A 20,783-nucleotide genomic window follows, 5' to 3' on the forward strand; every position below is an offset into this window, starting at 1 on the left:
ACATTTGATAACTATCTCAACATTATTAAGATTTTGCATGTGAAATTTGAAAATCTGCTGACTCATCAAAGTATTTTTAATCTTAACATGAAAATTACTTTGTATATGGACTATTCAAAACAAATACTCAATATGTTCATGGACAAATCTTTATTTTAGTTTATTAAAAATACTTCAATTAAAAATGATTTTTTTTGTGAAAGACTTGTAATGTTAACTGAAAGACTGCCAAATGTAGTGAAAATATACACACTTAATTGAAAGTTAGAAGTATTAAATCTATAAAAACTTTACATGTATACAAAGAGTTCATGTGGTCAGTCAAATTGTCGGTGTCCATGTTGAGAGAGTCGACTGATTTTGTGTAGTGATGTGTCACGTACAAAATATATTAAAAATCTCATTTACAATATATTTCTAGTGAAAACATTTGTTTTCTTTTTTCTATAGGAGGGGTTCCTTCAGTCCCTAGATTATAACTGGAATAAATCCATTTTGAAATGATAGAATTTTTAAAATTTTACTGAGCTTGTTAAAATTCTAAATTATATAAACATTATAATTTGCCTTGATCAGAAGTTAATGATAATTCTATCTGCTTTATAAAAAAAATAAAAATCATGAAGAACCGAATTTGTTAACAGATTCATTGTGGTGGTCAGTTAAAAGGTGTACATCGTGGGTTTTTTTTCCCAGTAGTCCAGTAAGGTAATATTTAAGATCCTAATCATGATTGCATATTTTAAAAGTATATTTTAATAATAAGATTGCTTGGAATGGGATTTAAAAGACAGAAAAAAAAAACACATTTGAATATTACTTATGTGAGAAATAGACATGTTTAATCAAACCCTGCAAGTAATTGTTCCAGGAAAATATTGGGATTCTAGCTACAGAGAAGCTTATTATGTTTGATGAGTTTGTATGAAGTTAGGTGTTTGGTTATCAAACAGTGTTGTGTACCTGTCTGAAAATATTTATTTTTAGTTTAGAATCGTGTATTTTGTCTAGTATCAAAGAAAAACAAAGTTTTACAAATTGGAGTTTAGGGTTAATTTCCAGAAAAACTAAATTATTTATTTGGGGTTTCTTTACATTTATATGTTATCAACTTTATAAGTAATAATAATAACTAAAAGAAAAAACAATTAGTTAAGGAGAAAATGTACTTGGAAAAGTTTATTGTAATTGGTTAGTGCTGTATAAGTTGCTCAGGTGTCCCTGAATTATTAACACACACACATGTATATATTGGCCAGAAATTATTTAACTGGCTGTAAGTTTAGTATGGGAAGATGTGTAATTTTAAAACTGGTTTTGAGTAAAAAGTGCATATGTGTTTAATGTTTTCACTAATTTTTATAGTATTCATTTTATAGACTAATAGATTTACATATTCTTAAGCTATTATCTATGCAACCTCAATGCTTTAAACTAAAAAGTAAGTTTGGGATTACTACAGAATATGTTGTCACATTAATTAATACTTTATCTGTTGTAATATAAGCAAGAAGCATGTCTGAATTAAAAGGTACTGTTTCACGTATAGTACCAATCAGAAGTGGATGAATGAATTCTAATTTATTCCTTATTCTTGGCTGAGCTCTTACTAAGTATGTATTCATGACTTATAATAGAACTTTCTATTCTTGTGCACCCAAATATGCCAGATAGTAATTGTTAGAAACTTTAGTTTCATACTCTTAAGTAAAACCTTGAAGACTATTGGTGTTAGTTTATAAAAATTATTTGTCAGAAACTATACTTTTAACTAATTTTCATTCCTTGGATAACTGAATTTTGAAACTATATTTTACATTTTTTAAATATGTATATAGGTCCTTTCAAAGTGAACTCTTGCCCACTTCGCCGAATCAACCAGATTTATGTCATAGCTACTAGCACGAAACTGGATATCAGTGAAGTGAAGGTACCCGAGTACATTGCTGACAAATACTTTCGTCGTAAGCATGCTAAGAAGCCCAATAAGGATGATGGAGAAATCTTTGATACCAAGCCTGAAGTATGTATATCAAATAGTCTTATCGTCCTAAATGTTTACTTATTTACAAAATAGATAGGACATGATTGGAATCTGTGATTTTTCCAGACAGATGATTTATGCATGCAAGCTGCTACATCTCAAATCCCATGACTTTAAAGCATAATTTCAAATTTTTTGAGCCATGTCAATCTACTTTTAAAACTCAGGATCTGTTTATGGTTGCCTTGAGGTGGGAAGTGTTGATTGACATGAATGTATAGTTCTGCCAAATTTTGTTCTCAACAAGTGGAGTGAGAATGGGAGAAATGAAAATTCAGAGTGTAGTAACTAAGTTGGTCAAAGCACTTGCCCAGTAAACAGTCATAGGTTTAAATCCTGGCTAGTCTGTGTTTTCACATCTTAATAAAATCATTAATACTATTGACGTGTCATTGCATTCAAAATTTATGTCAATAAGTTTGATATCAAATTGTAGATTATAATTCAAATTTTAGTATCATACATTAGTTAATTTCATAGATTAAAAGTAAATATTAAAAAAAACACCTAAATATTGATTTTTTGTGTCATGTGGTATGTTAAATGCGGCATTGGTTCACATTAGATGTTTGTGATGTCCAAGTACAAAGTCTATAGTTGCTTATGAATTACCTATATTGACAAGCTAGAATATAAAATAAGAACCTCCTGTTTATTCTATTTGCTGAGATATCACTACATTTACTGACTCAAACACAGTGGCCACACCCGTCTCTTTCCATTTTTGGAAATGCTTATGTACACCTACTTCTGTCTATGATGTGTGAATAACCAATCAAAAGCTCAGAATGTCCCCTAGTAGCTTTTTCAGTCTTTTGGAAATATACAGATATGGAACTTTCTTTTTATACAACATTCCAAGTGGTAAGGTAAGACATTAGGGAGCTAGAAATGTGATAAATTATAGTGGAATTCTGTGGTATTGATATGGTAATTTATGATTTTGGGTTATTTCAAAATGTATATATAAAACACAAAATTTCATTTCACATCCTCCACATGCAAAAGTTGATAAGGCTTAGCAACTTACAGCAAGCAGCAAATAAGTACAAAGTTTGTAACTTCAATTTTCTGATGCATAAAAGTATTTTTAATCTTAAAATTACTTTGCATGTTGGTTAGTCAACATTCCAAAAAAAAAGGCATGAGAAAAGATATCTTCAAATTCTTAAAACTTAATTTAAAAAACAATTGATACCTTGCATACGAAAGCCTTGTAATGTGCAAAATTTTGTTAAGACAGACTTACTAAGTTAAAAGTTATAGCATGAAAACTATTAACAAGCACAAAATGGTTATAAGGTTGGTCCTTGAGATTGAGCACATGCTGAAAGTTAAAAAACAATTGGCTCTTAATATTTTGTTCTAGTCTTTTAATAAATTTTTGTTTTGTGTATGTAATGGTTGATGCATATGCATCATTAAAGTTATATTTTTAAGAATTGAACTTGTTCTTATTCTTTACATCCTTTTTTTTTTTCATTAAAATTTATAGTTATTATAACTTAATGTTTCAGTAATTTTAAGAAATTTCTGTATACCAATATCCATGTCACTAGTACTGACAAATGGCGAAAGCAAGTTTTAATTTTACAAATAATGTTAGCTACTTTTAGGGTTATAATTTTTTCTAAATGTTTAAATAGAAAAATAGCTTAGTTTTAGTTAGCTTTTGATCCAAGGGATGTATGAAATTGTTGTAATAAAAACTTCTCAGAATATTTTTAAGTATTAGATAAAGAATTTCTTTATATTGGCTAAATTTTTGTATACAAAGAAAAACAAATAATGTAGGCCAAATGCCAAAACTGGTTGTGATTTTTTTTTCTTGAAAGTTTTATCTTTTACAATTGATTGTTATGAAGATCCCCAGTAATTTGTTATATGACACAGTCTTTACTTGTTATAGGAGTATAGCGTATCTGAGCAGAGAAAGCAGGACCAGATAGAGGTGGATAAACAGTTACTGGACGTGATACGTAAGCATCCTGATAAAAAGACTATGTTTGCATACCTTGGTTCAATGTTTTCTCTCCGAAACAAGATGTACCCTCACAGGATGAAATTTTAAGAGGGCAATGTGAAAAATAAAAACTGTTTGCAAACCTTTTTGTTTCTGTTGTGAGAATTTGTGCTTTGGTTTAATTTATGAATAAACTAGATTATACTATTTTCCCATTTGTTCTTTAATTCACAAATACAAGACAAAATTAAAAAAATATAAGTGTTCTTATTTATGTATTAACAAATACAATTTACATGAAGGTCAGCAGTTCCCAAATTAGGTTGCAGAACAAGATGCTGTAAAACATTTTTATTTTAAAGTTTTTTCTAAAACAATGATTCTAAGTTTGTTTTGAACACAAAAACTAGATTTTACTGAAATACAACTAAAATATTAAACTCCTCCCCCAATTGGATATAGGTTCTAGAAAAGTGTTTAGTTGCACAAGAAGATTATGAAATGGATATTAAGTTCTTGAAGACAAGGTCATTCATGAAATGGTAGAACTGACAACAAGCAGTGTGTGTGATGGTGATGTTATAGGCACAATGTGGCATCTACAAGTATAAAAGCCATGTCAGCAGTTTGAACAAGTTACTGCAATGTGTACATTGTATTTGGCACGATCAAATTAGTCTAAATTCAGTTTCACAACACTGTTCATTGGTTTCTTGAACAACATACGTTACTTTTGAAACATCCTTTTTTCCTGAATTCTCAAAATCCTATTACACAATTCCAATAATTAACAAATTCTAGTATTGGCATTAGTGAATGTCTGTTAAAATGTGAAACCAATTTAAAGAACTAAAAAAGGGTTATTAGGATTGCAAAATGCACTTTCTTGTTGCAATTATGAACAAAGTTGCATAAAGTGTTTCTTTGAAAGATGAGGACCTTGCTGCAAAATAACACAATTCACCACTATATGATTAAAGTAACCTGTGTTGGCAGTAGGTGCTATTGACTAACTGCCTTCCCTATAATCTATACAAGTTCTAAAGTAGGAACTGGTTACTTGATATACAGTAGTGTAATAAAGCAAATTATGTTAAACGAAAGAGAAAATCAGTATGTTAAGTTCTCTTTACTGATTTTTGAATGGCCAACAATAATTTATTTTCCATATTACTTCTATTAAACGTAAAAAGCCAAATTGCTAAACTATATAGACACCACATCTTACAGGATTATTTCACTATGTAAAGCTGGCCAGTATGTTAAGTTCTCTTTCCTGATTTTTGAATGGCCAACAATAATTTATTTTCCATATTACTTCTATTAAACGTAGAGGATATCAATTTGCCTTTTAAACGTAAAAAGCCAAATTGTTAAACTCTATAGACACCACATCTTACAGGATTATTTCACCATGTAAAGCTGGCCAAATTGAATTATTTTATTACCAGTATAGTTACACTTGCTACCAACACACCAGTTAAGTTCACAGACTTTCTTAGTCTAAAACCAGTATAAAACTTGTGTTTTTGTTTTACTTTGAAAGCTTCCCCAATGTTTACATTTACAAAATATTTTCAGATTTTTCCTCAAAATTGTCTTATTACTGACCTTCCAAACTGGTTCAGTTAAACTAATTTCTATTTTTTATTATGTAACTTTCTAAAACCAAAGAGCTGAGCATAAAGGATTCACTTATAATAATTTATGTTTGGAAAATGTAAGTATTTTATTATATCACGCTTAAATTTGAGCTTATTTTCTTCACAAACATAAAATTAAATACTGATCTGGCAAAAAAACAACAACTAATATCACTACTTCTAGACCATAATGTGGACCTGATGGTTTATTAACCACTCTGCTAATCTTTAACCTTGGGATCCATTTAACACCTTTTAGATGTTATCAGTTAAGATTGTATTAGGCATATTAGTAAAAATTTGATAGTTCTAACAGAAACTTCTTCTAACTCAAAGTTTATATTACCAATTAAATGTACGTGCGAAGAATGTCCTTGTAGGACTGCTGAAATATCCAACAACTTAACTAAATATCACATAGTATATAAACTTTAACAATAAACTAAAATTATGTTATTTGAAATATTTTTGTACATGGTTTAGTTGCGTTGTTCAAAAAATTATAATAATAATAAAATTTTATTTTGATGACCAATTTTTTCCTATTTGCAAATTGCACAACAATAAAAGCTAACAACCCATAATTTTCATTTTTAAGTATCATTTGGGCCCAGGCATGGTCTAGAGCATGCCACACTAAAATTATGAAATCAAGGTTCTTGTCCTACACAAGTGATTATTTTTCAGTTTCTTTTTTGTAGATCAATTCTGCTTAAAATTATTAATTTATGGCAACTATTACAAAATATTACTATACGACATTTTCAGTTTTGTCGGAATGAAAACTGGTCGTATCACCTTTTTGTGTGTATACTCAAAATAATTAATGTCATTAGAGATTCTAGCCACTGTTCTAATATAAGGAATGGATAAGATATTTTTGCAAATTCAAAACACTTGTGTTTCGCTGACAAAAGAGAGTTAAAAGAAAGCAGGACATATGGTTTTCAGTTCACATATATAGCACAATAAATAACAGTTAAAATGAACTGAAAATCAATGAGTGTTACATAACAACCAATTTCATAAGATAACTAAATAATAAATTAACAAAATTGTTATTACTATAGTCAGGCATAACACATCACTATCTTGGTGCTACACATGTAGAGAATCATTCCACACTGTGAAATCTTGTAGCTGGGAACCATACTGTCTGTGCATGAAGTTGTGTCTGTAATCTGGTACATAAGCTGCATCCATCAAAATGGCTCTGTCTCCGTGAGCTGCAATATACCAAACAAGCTGTTAAAGGTAAGAGAAAATGCATGTTACTGAGTATCTTTATAATTCATTTTAAATTGCACCACCACTACATAGCTTAACACGTTTTTAGCATAAGTGATTTCTCTAATTATGCAGTAGGAACGTAAGGCCTCATTATGAACTCTGCCTTAAATACAGCTAATTTTATGGCTTTATGTTATGTTTTGTGATAGAATGGCCACATTGGGAACTTTCTCTTGAGTGCACCACTGGTGGTGCATACAATGATTTAAGTAATAATAATCAAATGATCGTAATATTTAATTTTATTATCAGCCTAATCTTGCCATTTTTTAGAAGAATTAAGAATATTTCACAATTTTATTGGCATAAAAAAGGAGCATCTGATAAAATAATCCCTACTGTGGATGATAGTAGTTCTATCCTTATTATATTACAGTCTTCATAACACTTTTTTTTATGAAAAAAAGTCTCAGTTTTTTTGCTTCAATTACAGTGAAACATTTAATGCCAATCTCTAGATGTAATTTTGAAATACAAAGTGATTTAATCGTGTAAATTTGTTTTATTTCAGTTGTCCTATCAACATGGCATCTGTGCTCCACCAGTGGTACATGATGGAAGGTGTCACTTTATTATAGTAATTTGTATAAAATAAATGCTTCTTACACGATTTTGGAGATATGAGGTATAGTTATATCTTATAGGTGCTGTGTACCATGGTGGCTCACGACGCTCAACAGAAAACATGCATATGTACCACCGGTGGCACACGATGTTGTGAATGTGTTAAAAAATGCCCTGCAAAAACAGGCATTGTTTAAGAAACTGATGAATAGTTATTTGACAGAAAATGTAATGATTATGTGTAAGAAATAATGTGTGGACAACAAAGTTTTATATCAAATGTAACTTTTGAACACCAAAAATGCATACAAACTCATAAAAGATAAATCACTTCCACATTTTTCTTGTCCTGAGAGCAATGTTAATCACTTCTTTAGACTGCACTTTATTCTACACTTCGCACACTGCATCACATCATTTACTCCGATGCTGAATGTACATATCATCTAGATACATACAGAAGTATGATACCTACAGGTGAAAAGCATTTCTACTAATCAATAGATTTACCAATTACCATATTTGCCTGAAAATAATGCATACTTTATTTCCTCAATACACCTCTTTAAAAATTAATTGTGTATTATATTTGCACATGTTCATTTTTTTTAGGTATTTTACTAGAAGCTACCACTAAAAATCATTAAAGGTTTCAAAAAATGTTGTATATATAATTTATTGGATGGGATGGATGATAACATGCTGTGGGAATCAGAAAAGGAGGAAGCAAATCCAATGGTAACGATGACAAAGATTTATGTGAAGATGAATAATCAATACGCTAATTTCAAAAAACTAGATTGCATAGTTAAAGACCTATGTTGTTTCATGCATCAGGTGTTTAAAAACTGCAGCACAGGTTTCTGTTCTTCTCTAATCCATTCACTGTGGCTGGGGCATATATTACCCCAGTGCTCCCACCCCGTCACACTGTGGCTGGGACAAATGTTTCCCATTGTTGACACCTTCCTCTTTTGGGTCCAGGTTCATCCTCTTGGCTATCATTACTAGAGTGAGAGCAAGCATCCTTTTGTCTCATTACCTCTTCATCATCACACATTTAAACACCACTTGACTCACTTTCACTATCTTCTAAGCTGAGTCAAGTGCATCAAGCATATTTACATACTAATTAGGGTTACTACTCGCCAATCTAATGAGGCATGGTCAGAACGCAGTTTTTGTACATTCCACTTAAGCAACTTGTTGATCAATAACGGGCTAAGTGGAAAACATTGAGGGAAACCATATTAATCAACATTAGGTGGGATGCAAAATAAATACTTTCAAACTCATTTTACTCCCACACATCACAAGTGGCAATTTTGAGTGACAACAGGAAACATTTGTGCTTTTCAAACTGGAAAACAAAGCAACAGTCACTTACTGTCTGAAATATTTTGATCTTTCATTGAAAATAACTAAATAGTACCCTCAGAATACCTGAAACAATTAGTTTCAATGAGGTTATGACTACTTGAGTCAGTTACATTTTACCTCTTCTCACCTAAGCTGAGCTCTTATGTACGCAAGGTAATACATTAACTTATGTATATTTGTTTACATGAAATCTAAAAATGGTTATTACACCTAAAATTGTTTGTCTTATGTTTTATTATATCACATCAGGAACCACTGCTCAAACAGGATTAATTGGATATAAAATCAATGTTAAAACTTAAAAATAGGGGTTAGTACATAAATATTCATGAAACATTGAAAGACTATGAGATGAATTTCCTTCTTATAATTTACGGTAAAAATACAAGTTTCATAATAAATAGCAATGTAATTTTTATAGATTTAAAACTTTTTAAGCCATTCAGTTCTGTTACAAAATTCTTTATTAAAATCAAGAGATGTAGATATAATACATTTTTACCATGACACCCTTTGCCTACCACTAGTTATAAGTATGCATATGACAACAATCTATATATACACATATATATCAAGAAGTAAGTTTGAAACTGGGTACATTTTTCTACTGTGGGTTTTATCATGTTAATTGAACACCTACTAATATGCAGTTTACTTGATTAATATTTTATTTAAGCATGAACTGGTTGGAGGATTCTAGAAATTTAATACAATTATGAACTTTCTTAAAATATTCCTTATATTGGAATGACTAATTTTAAGTTACTTTGCTGTTGTTCTACTTGATTGTAAAACTTCATATTTCTCAAACAGATGTTTAAATACATGCACACCATCATCAAAATGTGTCTACAAATCATCCTCTAAAGGTGTATGGTGAAAGGTTTGGTACAAACAAAATTATACATCTGTAATTTGTGTTTATATTTTGATCACAAGTTAAAAACATTTAAACTACTCAACAACGACAAAAATATTTTGTTAATTCTGTCTAGTATTTTTTGGTGATGGTTTGTTCCTTCTGAGCCAAGTTACAAATACAAAATATTTATGTTTGATTAGACTGTCAATCCACAAAGATTGTTCTAAAAATCTGGTGTTTAGTGAAGTTACTTCATTTCATCTTACAATTATGTGGAAGGGGGAAAAGTTTCAGTTATATTATTGATGTGAGAGTCAAGAGCAATTCAAAACTGTAAATATTAATTTTGAAGAGAGAAAACAAAACTATACATCAATGTCTAGGAAGCTAATTTATTTTTTATTAGTCATAAATTGTACAAAGAAATGCTGCAGGTAATAAAAAAATATAATAATAAATCAGATTGACAATAATTTTCTTACAAACAGTATTTATTGAATTCACATACTGAATGTTTTATCTGTATGAATTTATAAACACATCTATGGAAAAGGAGTATAGTAAGTGTGTCATTTTATCAGAAGAGTAAAAAAAAGAGAAGTCTGATGCTTGTATTTATATTACATGTAAATGTGAAAGGATATCAGAGGTTACTTGATCTGGAGGTTGGATTTTTTTCTCAAAAACACTAAGAGTGTGACTTGGAAAATGAAATCTTTTACTATCAAACAAAAAGTAATTTTAAACATAATAAGGTTCAAACTATATAGACAAAAAGTTTATTTTTTAAAATGCATATTCCAAGCTTTACAAAATTAGTTTTAAGTTAATGTGGCAATAATCTGACTCCATGGAAAAAGAAACAAAAACTTTTACTTTGAAAGTCTAATTCTATCCTCATGATGTTGAAACATGCTTCTAATATTAATAATACAATATATATTTGTTGTAATCAATAATAGTTAAAGTATGCAAAACTTTACTGCATTTAATCTGGCTAAATTTCATATAGTATCCAATAAGTAATGGTTACTTTCTTTAAGAATATTATACTCATGATTGAGGAAAGCAGAAAAAAATGTTTCAAGCTATCTTAAAATGATGACTGCTTTCTTTTAAACTATAAAAACATTAGTTACTGGATTTTAGTTTCTTTATCATGAACTTGAGAACAACATCAGCTACATTTGGCTGTTTGAATGAGTCTTCTTGAGCCTCACAATATCTACAGCTTCTAACACAAACTGCTACTAATAATGAACTTACAAACATAGTAATGAGTTGGTTTCTCTGGAAATTTTTGTACTTTGTTTTCTTGAAAGATAAAATTTATATGGAAGGATGCAGTTAAACAATTGCTCATATGATAGCTGTCATTCCTTTAAAAATACAAATCTCAATACAATCATATGTATAAATTCTGAACCAAAAACCCAGGATTCCATATAACTACAAATCACAAATACCACTATAATTAAACCCACAATGTTTATTTCATAACTATTCACCCTGACATAAGATACAAAAAAAAAAAATAACCATGCAAAAATCTTAACGACAAGATGTTAAGTTAAAATTACCAATGTTTTAGAAGTGCTGAAACCTTGTATAGTATGTGAATACTCTTAAAGTTGAAACCACAGAATTTTTGCAACGTAGAATTTATATTTTTGGAAATTTTCATTCATTTAACAAAGTTTACAGTAGATGATTTAAATGTAAAATAATATGAGAGCACAGCTAAAGACAAAATAACAGTATTATAAAAAGAAAAAGAGATTGCTACAATGCAATTAATGTAAAAAAATGTTACAAAAGAAAAAGAGATTGCTACAATGCAATTAATGTAAGAAATGTTTTGAAATAATTAAAACTTTTCTGCTACTGGTAATACTAAATGCTTAAAGGTATAGTCAAATTTATCATTATTTGACATAATAAATTTATGTCAATAGAAGAACTGTCTTTTGATGCAAGTGAAAACATTTTCTATTCAACAATAGCCTGATATTTAACTGTTACAATAATCCTAATAGAGGGTCTGATAGATAACTGTTACAGTAACAGTTTCTAATAGATAATTCTTACAATAACATAAGCAGTGATAGATAACTCTTCCAGTAATCACATAGTTCATTTTTCTTCCAATTTCCTTTTACTGTTTTATTAGTGCTTTTGATGGAAATAGTCTTAGTTTGAGAAAAAACTTGCAAGTTGGCCAGAATAAGCTCTCAGAAATTAGTTAGTGTTAAGAAGTCATTACTTTGTACTTCTATTGTAATTCAAGATAATAAACTTTAAAATTTCAAAAAAAAATGGTTAAGAATAGGCAACTTTTTAGATTTCAATTCGAAAAGGATAACCTATTACAGCTATTCAATTTAGGTTTACTAATTTTGTCAAGTTTATGGTAGCTTCAGAACAACTAACAAATGTTCAGCCAATTAACTCTTGACAGTCATTACATGTACATAATGATGTTTCCAATGGCTTAATCTTCCACTGCCTAGTAATCAAAAGTCACAGTCGAAGTTTAAAAACTCTCACAACAGCTAACTTAAGAATTTCTGATGGTAGAAATCTTGTCTGATTATTGTCTGATCAAGCTGCATTCATCGCTAATTGAACAACCCACATCAGGCTCCTCTTCTCCACCTTCAACAGGACTAGGTAAACTGGTGTCATCTGGAAAAGTAGAAGGAGTACCACCCTCACCTGTTGAAGGAGGAGAAAAGAAACCCTGACAATGAAACAAGAACTAATGCTTGATACATTTAGAATGCACTATAACATGTGCTACAGAAAAATTACACAAATTCATAAAACCTGGACTTTTTATACTAAAAAAAATATATTATGTTTTGTTAAAAGCCAACACTTTTTGATGGTCTTGACCATCACTATGTTATCTTATGAGGTAAGTACTCATAATTGTGAATTAATAACTTTTCATTGGATAATTTCCACTGTTGCATGCTTACATACAGATTTTAATTATATAATTTTTCCAAACTCTGAACACTGATGTCAAAATGTTCTTACACATAACAAACCTTACCTGAAAGTAACAGCATCAGTTAAGTCTTTCAAAATTAAAAGTAAGATTAAACTATATGTGCTACCACTTTAAGTAATGGAGTAATATTTTATCATGCAATTCAACTTCTGAATGCAATTTTAATTTATTTTAAAGAGCTACATCACTTTTAAAACCTTATTTGAAATGAAACTTCAATAACAAATATAGAACAGTTCTCTTCTCAACACTACTTTGTCAGCCAAAAAGTTTGAACTCCATGATTATTTATGCCTAACTTCAAAATTAGCCCCTAAAAATGGGTTGCATACTCAGTGAATTTTATTTACAAGTTGCTAAATGATTCACCTACACATGGTAATCCACTATAATGAAAACAATTAAACAATGCATTGCCTTCAGCTTTTATCATGTCATTTCAAAGGTAATGTTGCAGAGTTCATATTCAAATTTCTAACATGACAGAGATAATTCTCCCTCAAGTTCTACAAAAATGCACATTAAAACTTAACTACCAGCCTACCATAACACAATCATTAACTTATTAAAACACTTAAAGGGAAAAATAAGTTGCTTACCATGCGTCAACCGGTCACATCTTTCTCTATCTTCTACAATATACCAGGCTGTAACAAGGAAACATAAGCCTCCAATGGCCAGAATAAAAGTTGTAGTATATAGAGCATACTGCAGGCTAGTGAATTTAACTAGATCAGTTTCCACTTGATTGTCCATTACAGCATCTGAGATCTATGATAACAAACAAATAATAAGCTGGTAAAGCAACCCTACTAGTGCATCAATACAAAGTGTAAGTTTCTAGAGATGTGGACTCACCCTTAACCTTTAAGTTAATGGTATATTCTTACAGTGAATTAAAGTATCTCACCAAAAATGATGGTTAATTCAACATGCTTTATCCAATTCCTTTAAAACTGGAACACAGTTTTTAAATAAATATATAGACAAAAGTTTATCTTTTAGCTTGATTATAAAATCCCCAAAACATACTTAGAGTATGGTAGTACAGAAGAAGATTATTAAACAAGGACACTACAACTTGATGGTAGATAGTAAAATGCTGCATCTTTATATACCCCAAAAAATTCATCTTTGTAGTTGGGCACAAAGCTACATAATGGGCTATCTGTGCCATGTCCATCACAAGTATCAAAACTTGATTTTTAGAGTTATAAGCCCTTAGGATTTATTGCTGTACCACCAGGGGGTAATAATTACTCTAAGCTATCATTAAAAATAATAACTTAGATAATTATAACTAGATAAAATGACACTGAATGACTAACCAAAATTATGTTAAAAAACACCAATAATTAGCATAGCTAAGTAATGTAGCTTGCATGAACATGCAGGTTTGAGAATAAGAGGGGAGCATAATTTTTCAATTCTTTCTGACTTGTTTGATCCTTATTTCAAATTCCACAATATTTCTAGGTTCATGGTCACCCTTTTATCTCAATGAGAATCAGACAAATGGAAGGTATGTGTATACTTTCCTCAATTCTGACAGTTAAAAGTATGCTGTTTGTTTCAGCAAAAAATTATCCAACTGAGATGGACACAATATACAAGAGTTTAGCTTCTAAATAAAACTGTAACTCAACTTGTACATACAAAATTAGTGAAATTTATTTACTTCATAATAATTATTTTTAAGTATAAATGTTAGACCCCACATTAGTTAAACATCAAAAGCATAACAAAAACTACCATTTCTATAATTGTTTCACATTAATTTAAAATTTCACTCATAAAGCAACATATAATGTATAAAATTCACTTTGTATGTAACATCTTGTGGGGCTTGGATATTAATCATTGCCTCTTTAGTTATCTAAGTCTATTAACTGATAAGTAACTTCTTCTTTCTCTGAAACAAGTATTAAAGAAAAGAAATTCTAGAGTATGTACATACTTTTTTGAAAAATCTGAAATTATACATAACCCATGGGTTGTACAAAATCTTTGGTATGAAAAGTATCACAATAATGTGAAGTGTGTATTATATATATGTTTTGGACATTATAAGTAACTTAAGATATTTCTGGAATACTATTATGTTTTTTTTCCAAACAAGAATTTTTTATGTAACCCAGAACTGACTCGGTTAGTTTTGGATTACACATTATTACTAGCAGGTACAAATTAAGAACTCAATAACATTATTACGATATAGAACGTCCTAAATATGTCAATGAAATGAGCAAAAACAATTCAGGTTTTTTTATAATATCTTTTTTGGTAGCCTATATTTATATATATTAAAGAAAAAATTTCTTTTATGATCTATTATTATACTTCTGCACAATATATACTCAATAAATAAATATTACATATCTGAATTGATATGTGATATACATTATTTCCATGAAACTACAGTAAAGAATAGGAATGCTTTTCTCCACTGTTTATGATACATAATTCACAATAAATAAAATAGAGATCAGCACAAACAGCATTTACAATGCCACCTAGTGAGCACTGATTGTAATATAGGACACCATGCAAATACATTTGGGCAAATTATTAAAAATTAACTCAAGAAAATATATTTTGAAACATGGAAGGTGCCCAAGTTTTTTCGAGGAAATCGCGGAAGGGTTTAAAACAGTAACACTCACTTAAAATAAACAGCATCAAATGTGATGAAATAGTTTGCTTTGTCAGTAAATAAGTTAGGAAAGCAAACATTTTAGTTTTGAGATTTCAGGTCTTTCTCTGTTTGAGCTAAATCCTGTTGTTTGTTACCTAAATGCTTAGCAAAGAGGGCAAGACTGTACACTTAAATATTTAAACATGCACTGAAATATTATCTGCATCATTTCAGAGTAAGACTCAGTTGACCATCAAGTGCTTACTTCATAGGTTTGGACACATGACCTTGTGGATAGATTGATAGAGGCTTGTGCAAATAAACAGAGGTTTTGAAACTACCACACACAGTGCCAGTACATGCCATTTGAGATACAATCTCCAAGTAAAATAAAGGCAAGAACATATTTATAAACATTTTTATGACAGAAAAATATTGTAATAATAATAATGTTTAATTAATTTTAAGAAACAGATCCTATATTATATGCTTCAAGCATGTCCTACTTCAAATATATATTTGCATTAAACAATGCCTTTTCTAATTATTTGATGTAAAAGTATGATTAATTTATATTAAGTTGGAAATCCCATAAGTGTAAATATTTTGTTTACATCTTGATTTTGTTCTCAATTATAACTTTATGCCATTTAAGCATATATTATGCAAAAACTTGTACATTTCAAATTCTATGAACAGTACACACTTGTCTGTGCTGAGACTAGAAGAAGTAATAATAATAATCCATCTCCACTTGCTATTTGCAAGAAACATAAACATAGCCTCTGCAATACTTTTGTGATAATGAAATAATCAATCAACAGACTGCAAGTCATGGGTCAATTCAATTATATGAGGCATAATTAACACATCAAAAGCAGCTTCATCAACAAAAACACACTAGCAAAACTCAATTTAGTAATAAAACATATTTATCATTAAATTTAAAAAAAAATCTAATAGAATATCTACATTTGTTGAAACCAAAAAGAAATGTGAACTTGTATACTATTAACTTTAAAACAGCAGCTGAAATCTGAAGAACCAAAACTAACACCTACTGCTCCTATAATATATGGTGAACAAGCATCCCCGAGCATGTGGGAAATTAGAATCTGAACAGCTTCAGCCATTGATCTTCGTGTTGGTATAACACAGTACTGAAAAATAAGAATATGAATACTTGATACAAAAACTACACAAAATATATGACAATCCATTCCATGTTTTTTTACACATTTCAAAATAACTTCTATGTTAAAGATACATTCAGATCAAGGAAATCTCATGTACAAATAGATATTTTACAGTAGTGTCTAAATTTAACTATGCATAAGGGCAGTTTAAATAACAAGGATTTTATTTTATTTAAGTCAACTACATCAGATTACCAAAAACAAATATTCAACCAATTGGGGATTGGGATATCATTTTTCAACATTATCCATTAGCTTCACAATCCCAGATTGGTGAAATACAGGTGTGGTTTCAAAATATGATTATCTACAAAGAGTGTAGCTGAGAGAAAAAAAAGGGTAACATGGGGTGATAGGCAAACCCAAACAGAGTATGTGGGTACCAATTTTTGATGAAAAAACATGGAATACACTATGTCTGTGGAACACGTAAAAAAAAAAAATTCACATGGTATTCAATCAACTTAAATGATGCACAAAATGAAAGTATTGCCTAATGTCACACACTGTAACAATTATAAAAGCACTAGCATAATAATACACTACAGAGACCCTAAAAACAGTACAGATGTATATAACATAACTACATCTGTGTTCATATTCATGCATTTGCAGAGTTTGTTGCTATGATAATTACATTTCTTATTATTCCTATACAATTTGTTAGCTACCAATATATTATCATTAAAAACTAATAACTTATAATGAAAGTGGATTTGATTTGGAGATTTTCTTTCATCATGATGTAAATAAATACTAGTTTTTAATGTGTGCATGGGTGAATACATATTTTGAATAGGTCTTTCACATGGTAAGTAAATTTTTCATATTTATTTGTTTTTTTTATAAAAGTATAAATAGCCTATCAAACATCTAGATATTGTTACAGTTAAAGTGTTGTGATCTTCAATTATCATTTCTTTATTATTTTCTAAGCAAAATTTAATAACTTTTACAGTAACTTTCATAAAACAACACAGCCTTTCATTAAAAATAAAATGTATTCATTCTGCAGAAGCTGAAACAAAATTCAAGACAAATTCCTCTCATGCCTGGTGATAGGTCAGAACAATATGCAAGATTTCGCTGGTTATTGGTTAGTATGGAACCTGTCATTATCAAGTCAGGATGATCAACGAGTAATGTACAAGCAAGCTTTGTGAGCATCAAACGATAGCATATGCAAACCCTTCCTTATCAAAACTTCATGACAGGGCATTGTTCTGTGCCAATACTACTGGCAGCTTGTTGAATACCATCTTGGAAACAAGTAACATAATGCCACTAGCAGTGAGCAGCTGCTATTTATTCATACCTAATTTATATGAAAGAAAATATCCAATTTGTTTTCGAGCACTACTTGTATTGGTCTTCCAAATATCAAACTTTTCAATCCAGTCATCATTATCAATGATGTCTATTAGTTTTTAACATTTTTACCGTATCTTTATATTTATGCCACCTGTATAGTCTTTTGCAAAACTAAAAGTATGAACAATGTATATTTCTTAGCATCAACAGCCTTTTATATATGGTTTTATTAAAATGAGAAAACTAATATTCTGTTTTACACAAATAAAACAGGTACAGACAATAAGGATAACTGTTATTGTTTTCTTAGTGCAAAGCTTCATAACAAGCTATCTGAACTCTGTCTACTTGGATTTTAGCAATGTATGTCTGTAAACTCACCATTGACCCACATGGGGACATAAAGATAACTATAAATGTTGCAATATAAGTATAAATATTGATATTTTCCATCATTATTGCATTGCATTCTGTGTGAACAATGGAACAGCCATGGAACTTTTCAAAGAAAAACATTTTGAGAAAAAGGCTACACTTTAGGGGTTAGGAAATTTTACTATAGCTCTCATATTACCACAGAAAATAATGAATACAATTTATGGTGCTTAAAAATTACTTTCCTTAATATATTTACCTTTAAATATTATATGAGTATCCCCCATTATAAATTAAGCTTTGCTCAAAGTAGACACACAAAACACTTTTCTCCTTATATCTTACTACTCATGTTTGAAGTTTTGTACTTATGGATATTCATTTCCATTTCATTTAGAATATCATATAACATTATCTGTAATCTTTTGCAACAACAATACACAAACATGTACATTCTATACATAAACATATCAGCTCAGTACTTTAGAAAAAAACAAAAAACTCTTATCTACAGTATATTAATAATCCACATGTATTGTGAAATTACTTTTTATTACACTATATATACATTACCAGCAAGATATCAGCTACAATGGGCCAATTCATACACAGGAAGGTTTCTCCAAAAAATATCAAAGCCTGAAATAGAAAAGTGAAAATAAAGCTAAAGTTATGACAACTGTGTTCTAATCCTCATTCACTAAGTGAAAACCCATACAATTTACAAAATCTCTACCTGATAATTCCTTTAATACTCTGCTTAAAAGTATTCAAAAATAATCAGAATTTTAATATTATACATAGATAAGGCAGCAAATCAGATATCTGATGATCATTTATGTGATCTGAAATGCAAATGATTGGTTATTCAGCTTAAGTTACATACACTGGTCTCAAACAATCTCATCTCAGTTTTCACTCTGAAAGTCTTCACAAAGTTTAAAGTGCTCCTGAGTGCTTACGAGGCACTGATAAACCTCAAAGATATCTGGATATTCCACTCATGTGGATAACCAGTGGAAGAATGGAAGCCATTCAATTACACAAGACAGTTATGAGAGCTTGAACATCTGGACAAGGCAGATCTTCATCCACAAAACTAAAAGATGGCTCACTGCAAATGTAAGGTAGCTGCTCCCAGACTGAAACATGTGTACCATTGGTTAGAAACACACTTCACAAGGCCAGCCTATATGCCAGATGCCTAGTGAGATTCAGTCAGAGCAAGGGTTCAAAACAGCACACCTGCAATGTTACCAAGAAACATAGTTCATACTGAATTGCTCAAATCAATTTCAAGAACTTTCTAAGCATTCTCAGAATGTTTTTCAGACACTTTTTGGAAACTAAAATCTACATCAAAATCAATTGGATTCCACTGAAATATTATGAAATTCCAATTTTTTGTTCATCATATAAATGTAGACTAAAAAGAAAAAAAACTATTTATTGCGCTTAACTCTACAACATGCATTAAAGTTAGATATATCAATATATTCTGCTATTATAACATTTCCAAGTACTTTTGCAAAAATAAAAAGGTCCCTTCTTTTTAAACACTTTCAAGCCCTTGAAATTCCATTCTAAATTTCAAGGATGTGCATGCACCCTGAATAAAACATCCAGTGAGATCACAAAATATGGAAAAACATTTTTTGTTTTTGAAAAATGAGTCACACATTTCTTGCCAATGATGTGGCTAGTCAAAATGGATTCCCCCATGCTTGTGACTTCCAACCCTCTCACCATGGGCATTTTTTCCTGTGCATGTCACAAGGTTTTAGTGAGTTACATTCAAAATGTAATTAAACTACTTTTTTAATCACATTATATGAATAAATTTGGCATAAAAATGTTTCTAATAATCAAAATTTTTATACAAGCATTAAGTTCTTAGTTTTATAATGCAACATTAAAACAAAATTCTGAATTTCTCTAGTATGTGACATTTGTTCTCTAAGCATCCCCTCTTCTCTAATTTTTTTACCACCCCACTGAAAAGAACAAAACTTAAAGTAAATTACTTACTATAATGTCATCACTCAGGCAAAGCATAATTTTCATAGTCTTCCACCTTATTTGGTTACACGGGAATAAAATTGAAAATCAGACCCCTTTTCCCATCCCTACCTGTCACACCCTATCTTTCAGAAATTCCCAAAAGTTCTCTCTGACTGTATTATTTACAACAGAAAAGGAAATGGGTTTTAGAAACTAGGTAAACACTTAAAAGTAGTAGTGGGGTAATAGGTATGAAAATAGAAAAGTTAGGAGGTTCTTATTTTATATTCTAGCTTGTCAATATTTGTAATTTGAGTTCCTAATTCATCAGAAACTATAAACTTTGTATTTGGACATCGCACATCTAAGTTAAACCAATGCTGCATTCAACATACCACGTGACACACAAAAATCAATATTTAGGTTTGTTCTTATAATATTTACTTTTGAATTATGAAATTAACTAATGTATAATACTAAAATTTGAATTATAGTCTACAATT

At 29.9% G+C, this 20,783-nt stretch overlaps 2 protein-coding genes across 5 annotated transcripts in view; one reads left to right on the forward strand and one right to left on the reverse strand.

Moving 5' to 3' along the window:
- The window catches only part of LOC106460620 (60S ribosomal protein L6-like), an 11,385-nt gene extending 7,232 nt beyond the window's left edge, over window positions 1-4,153 (forward strand). For all 3 annotated transcript variants that reach the window (XM_013920343.2, XM_013920346.2, XM_013920344.2), the window contains exons 5-6: window positions 1,839-2,023; window positions 3,954-4,153. In XM_013920343.2, the coding sequence (XP_013775797.1) occupies window positions 1,839-2,023; window positions 3,954-4,115 (347 nt within the window). In that variant the 3' untranslated portion in view covers window positions 4,116-4,153. The remainder of the gene's footprint in view (window positions 1-1,838; window positions 2,024-3,953) is intronic.
- Window positions 4,154-6,346: 2,193 nt separating this feature from the next.
- Window positions 6,347-20,783, reverse strand: part of LOC106460621 (protein spinster homolog 1-like) — a 40,319-nt gene continuing 25,882 nt past the window's right edge. Inside the window, exons 8-11 of one of the 2 annotated variants that reach the window (XM_022387384.1) lie at window positions 18,853-18,918; window positions 16,459-16,557; window positions 13,362-13,533; window positions 6,347-6,876 (exon numbers count right to left, since the gene is read on the reverse strand). In XM_022387384.1, coding sequence (XP_022243092.1) covers window positions 6,749-6,876; window positions 13,362-13,533; window positions 16,459-16,557; window positions 18,853-18,918 — 465 coding nt within the window. In that variant the 3' untranslated portion in view covers window positions 6,347-6,748. Of the gene's footprint in view, window positions 6,877-10,124; window positions 12,462-13,361; window positions 13,534-16,458; window positions 16,558-18,852; window positions 18,919-20,783 lie in introns of those variants that run through there. The other variant, XM_013920347.2, reaches the window with a different exon arrangement.

Source organism: Limulus polyphemus, unplaced genomic scaffold, assembly GCF_000517525.1.
Source record: "Limulus polyphemus unplaced genomic scaffold, Limulus_polyphemus-2.1.2 Scaffold804, whole genome shotgun sequence".
Lineage (NCBI taxonomy): Eukaryota > Metazoa > Arthropoda > Merostomata > Xiphosura > Limulidae > Limulus > Limulus polyphemus.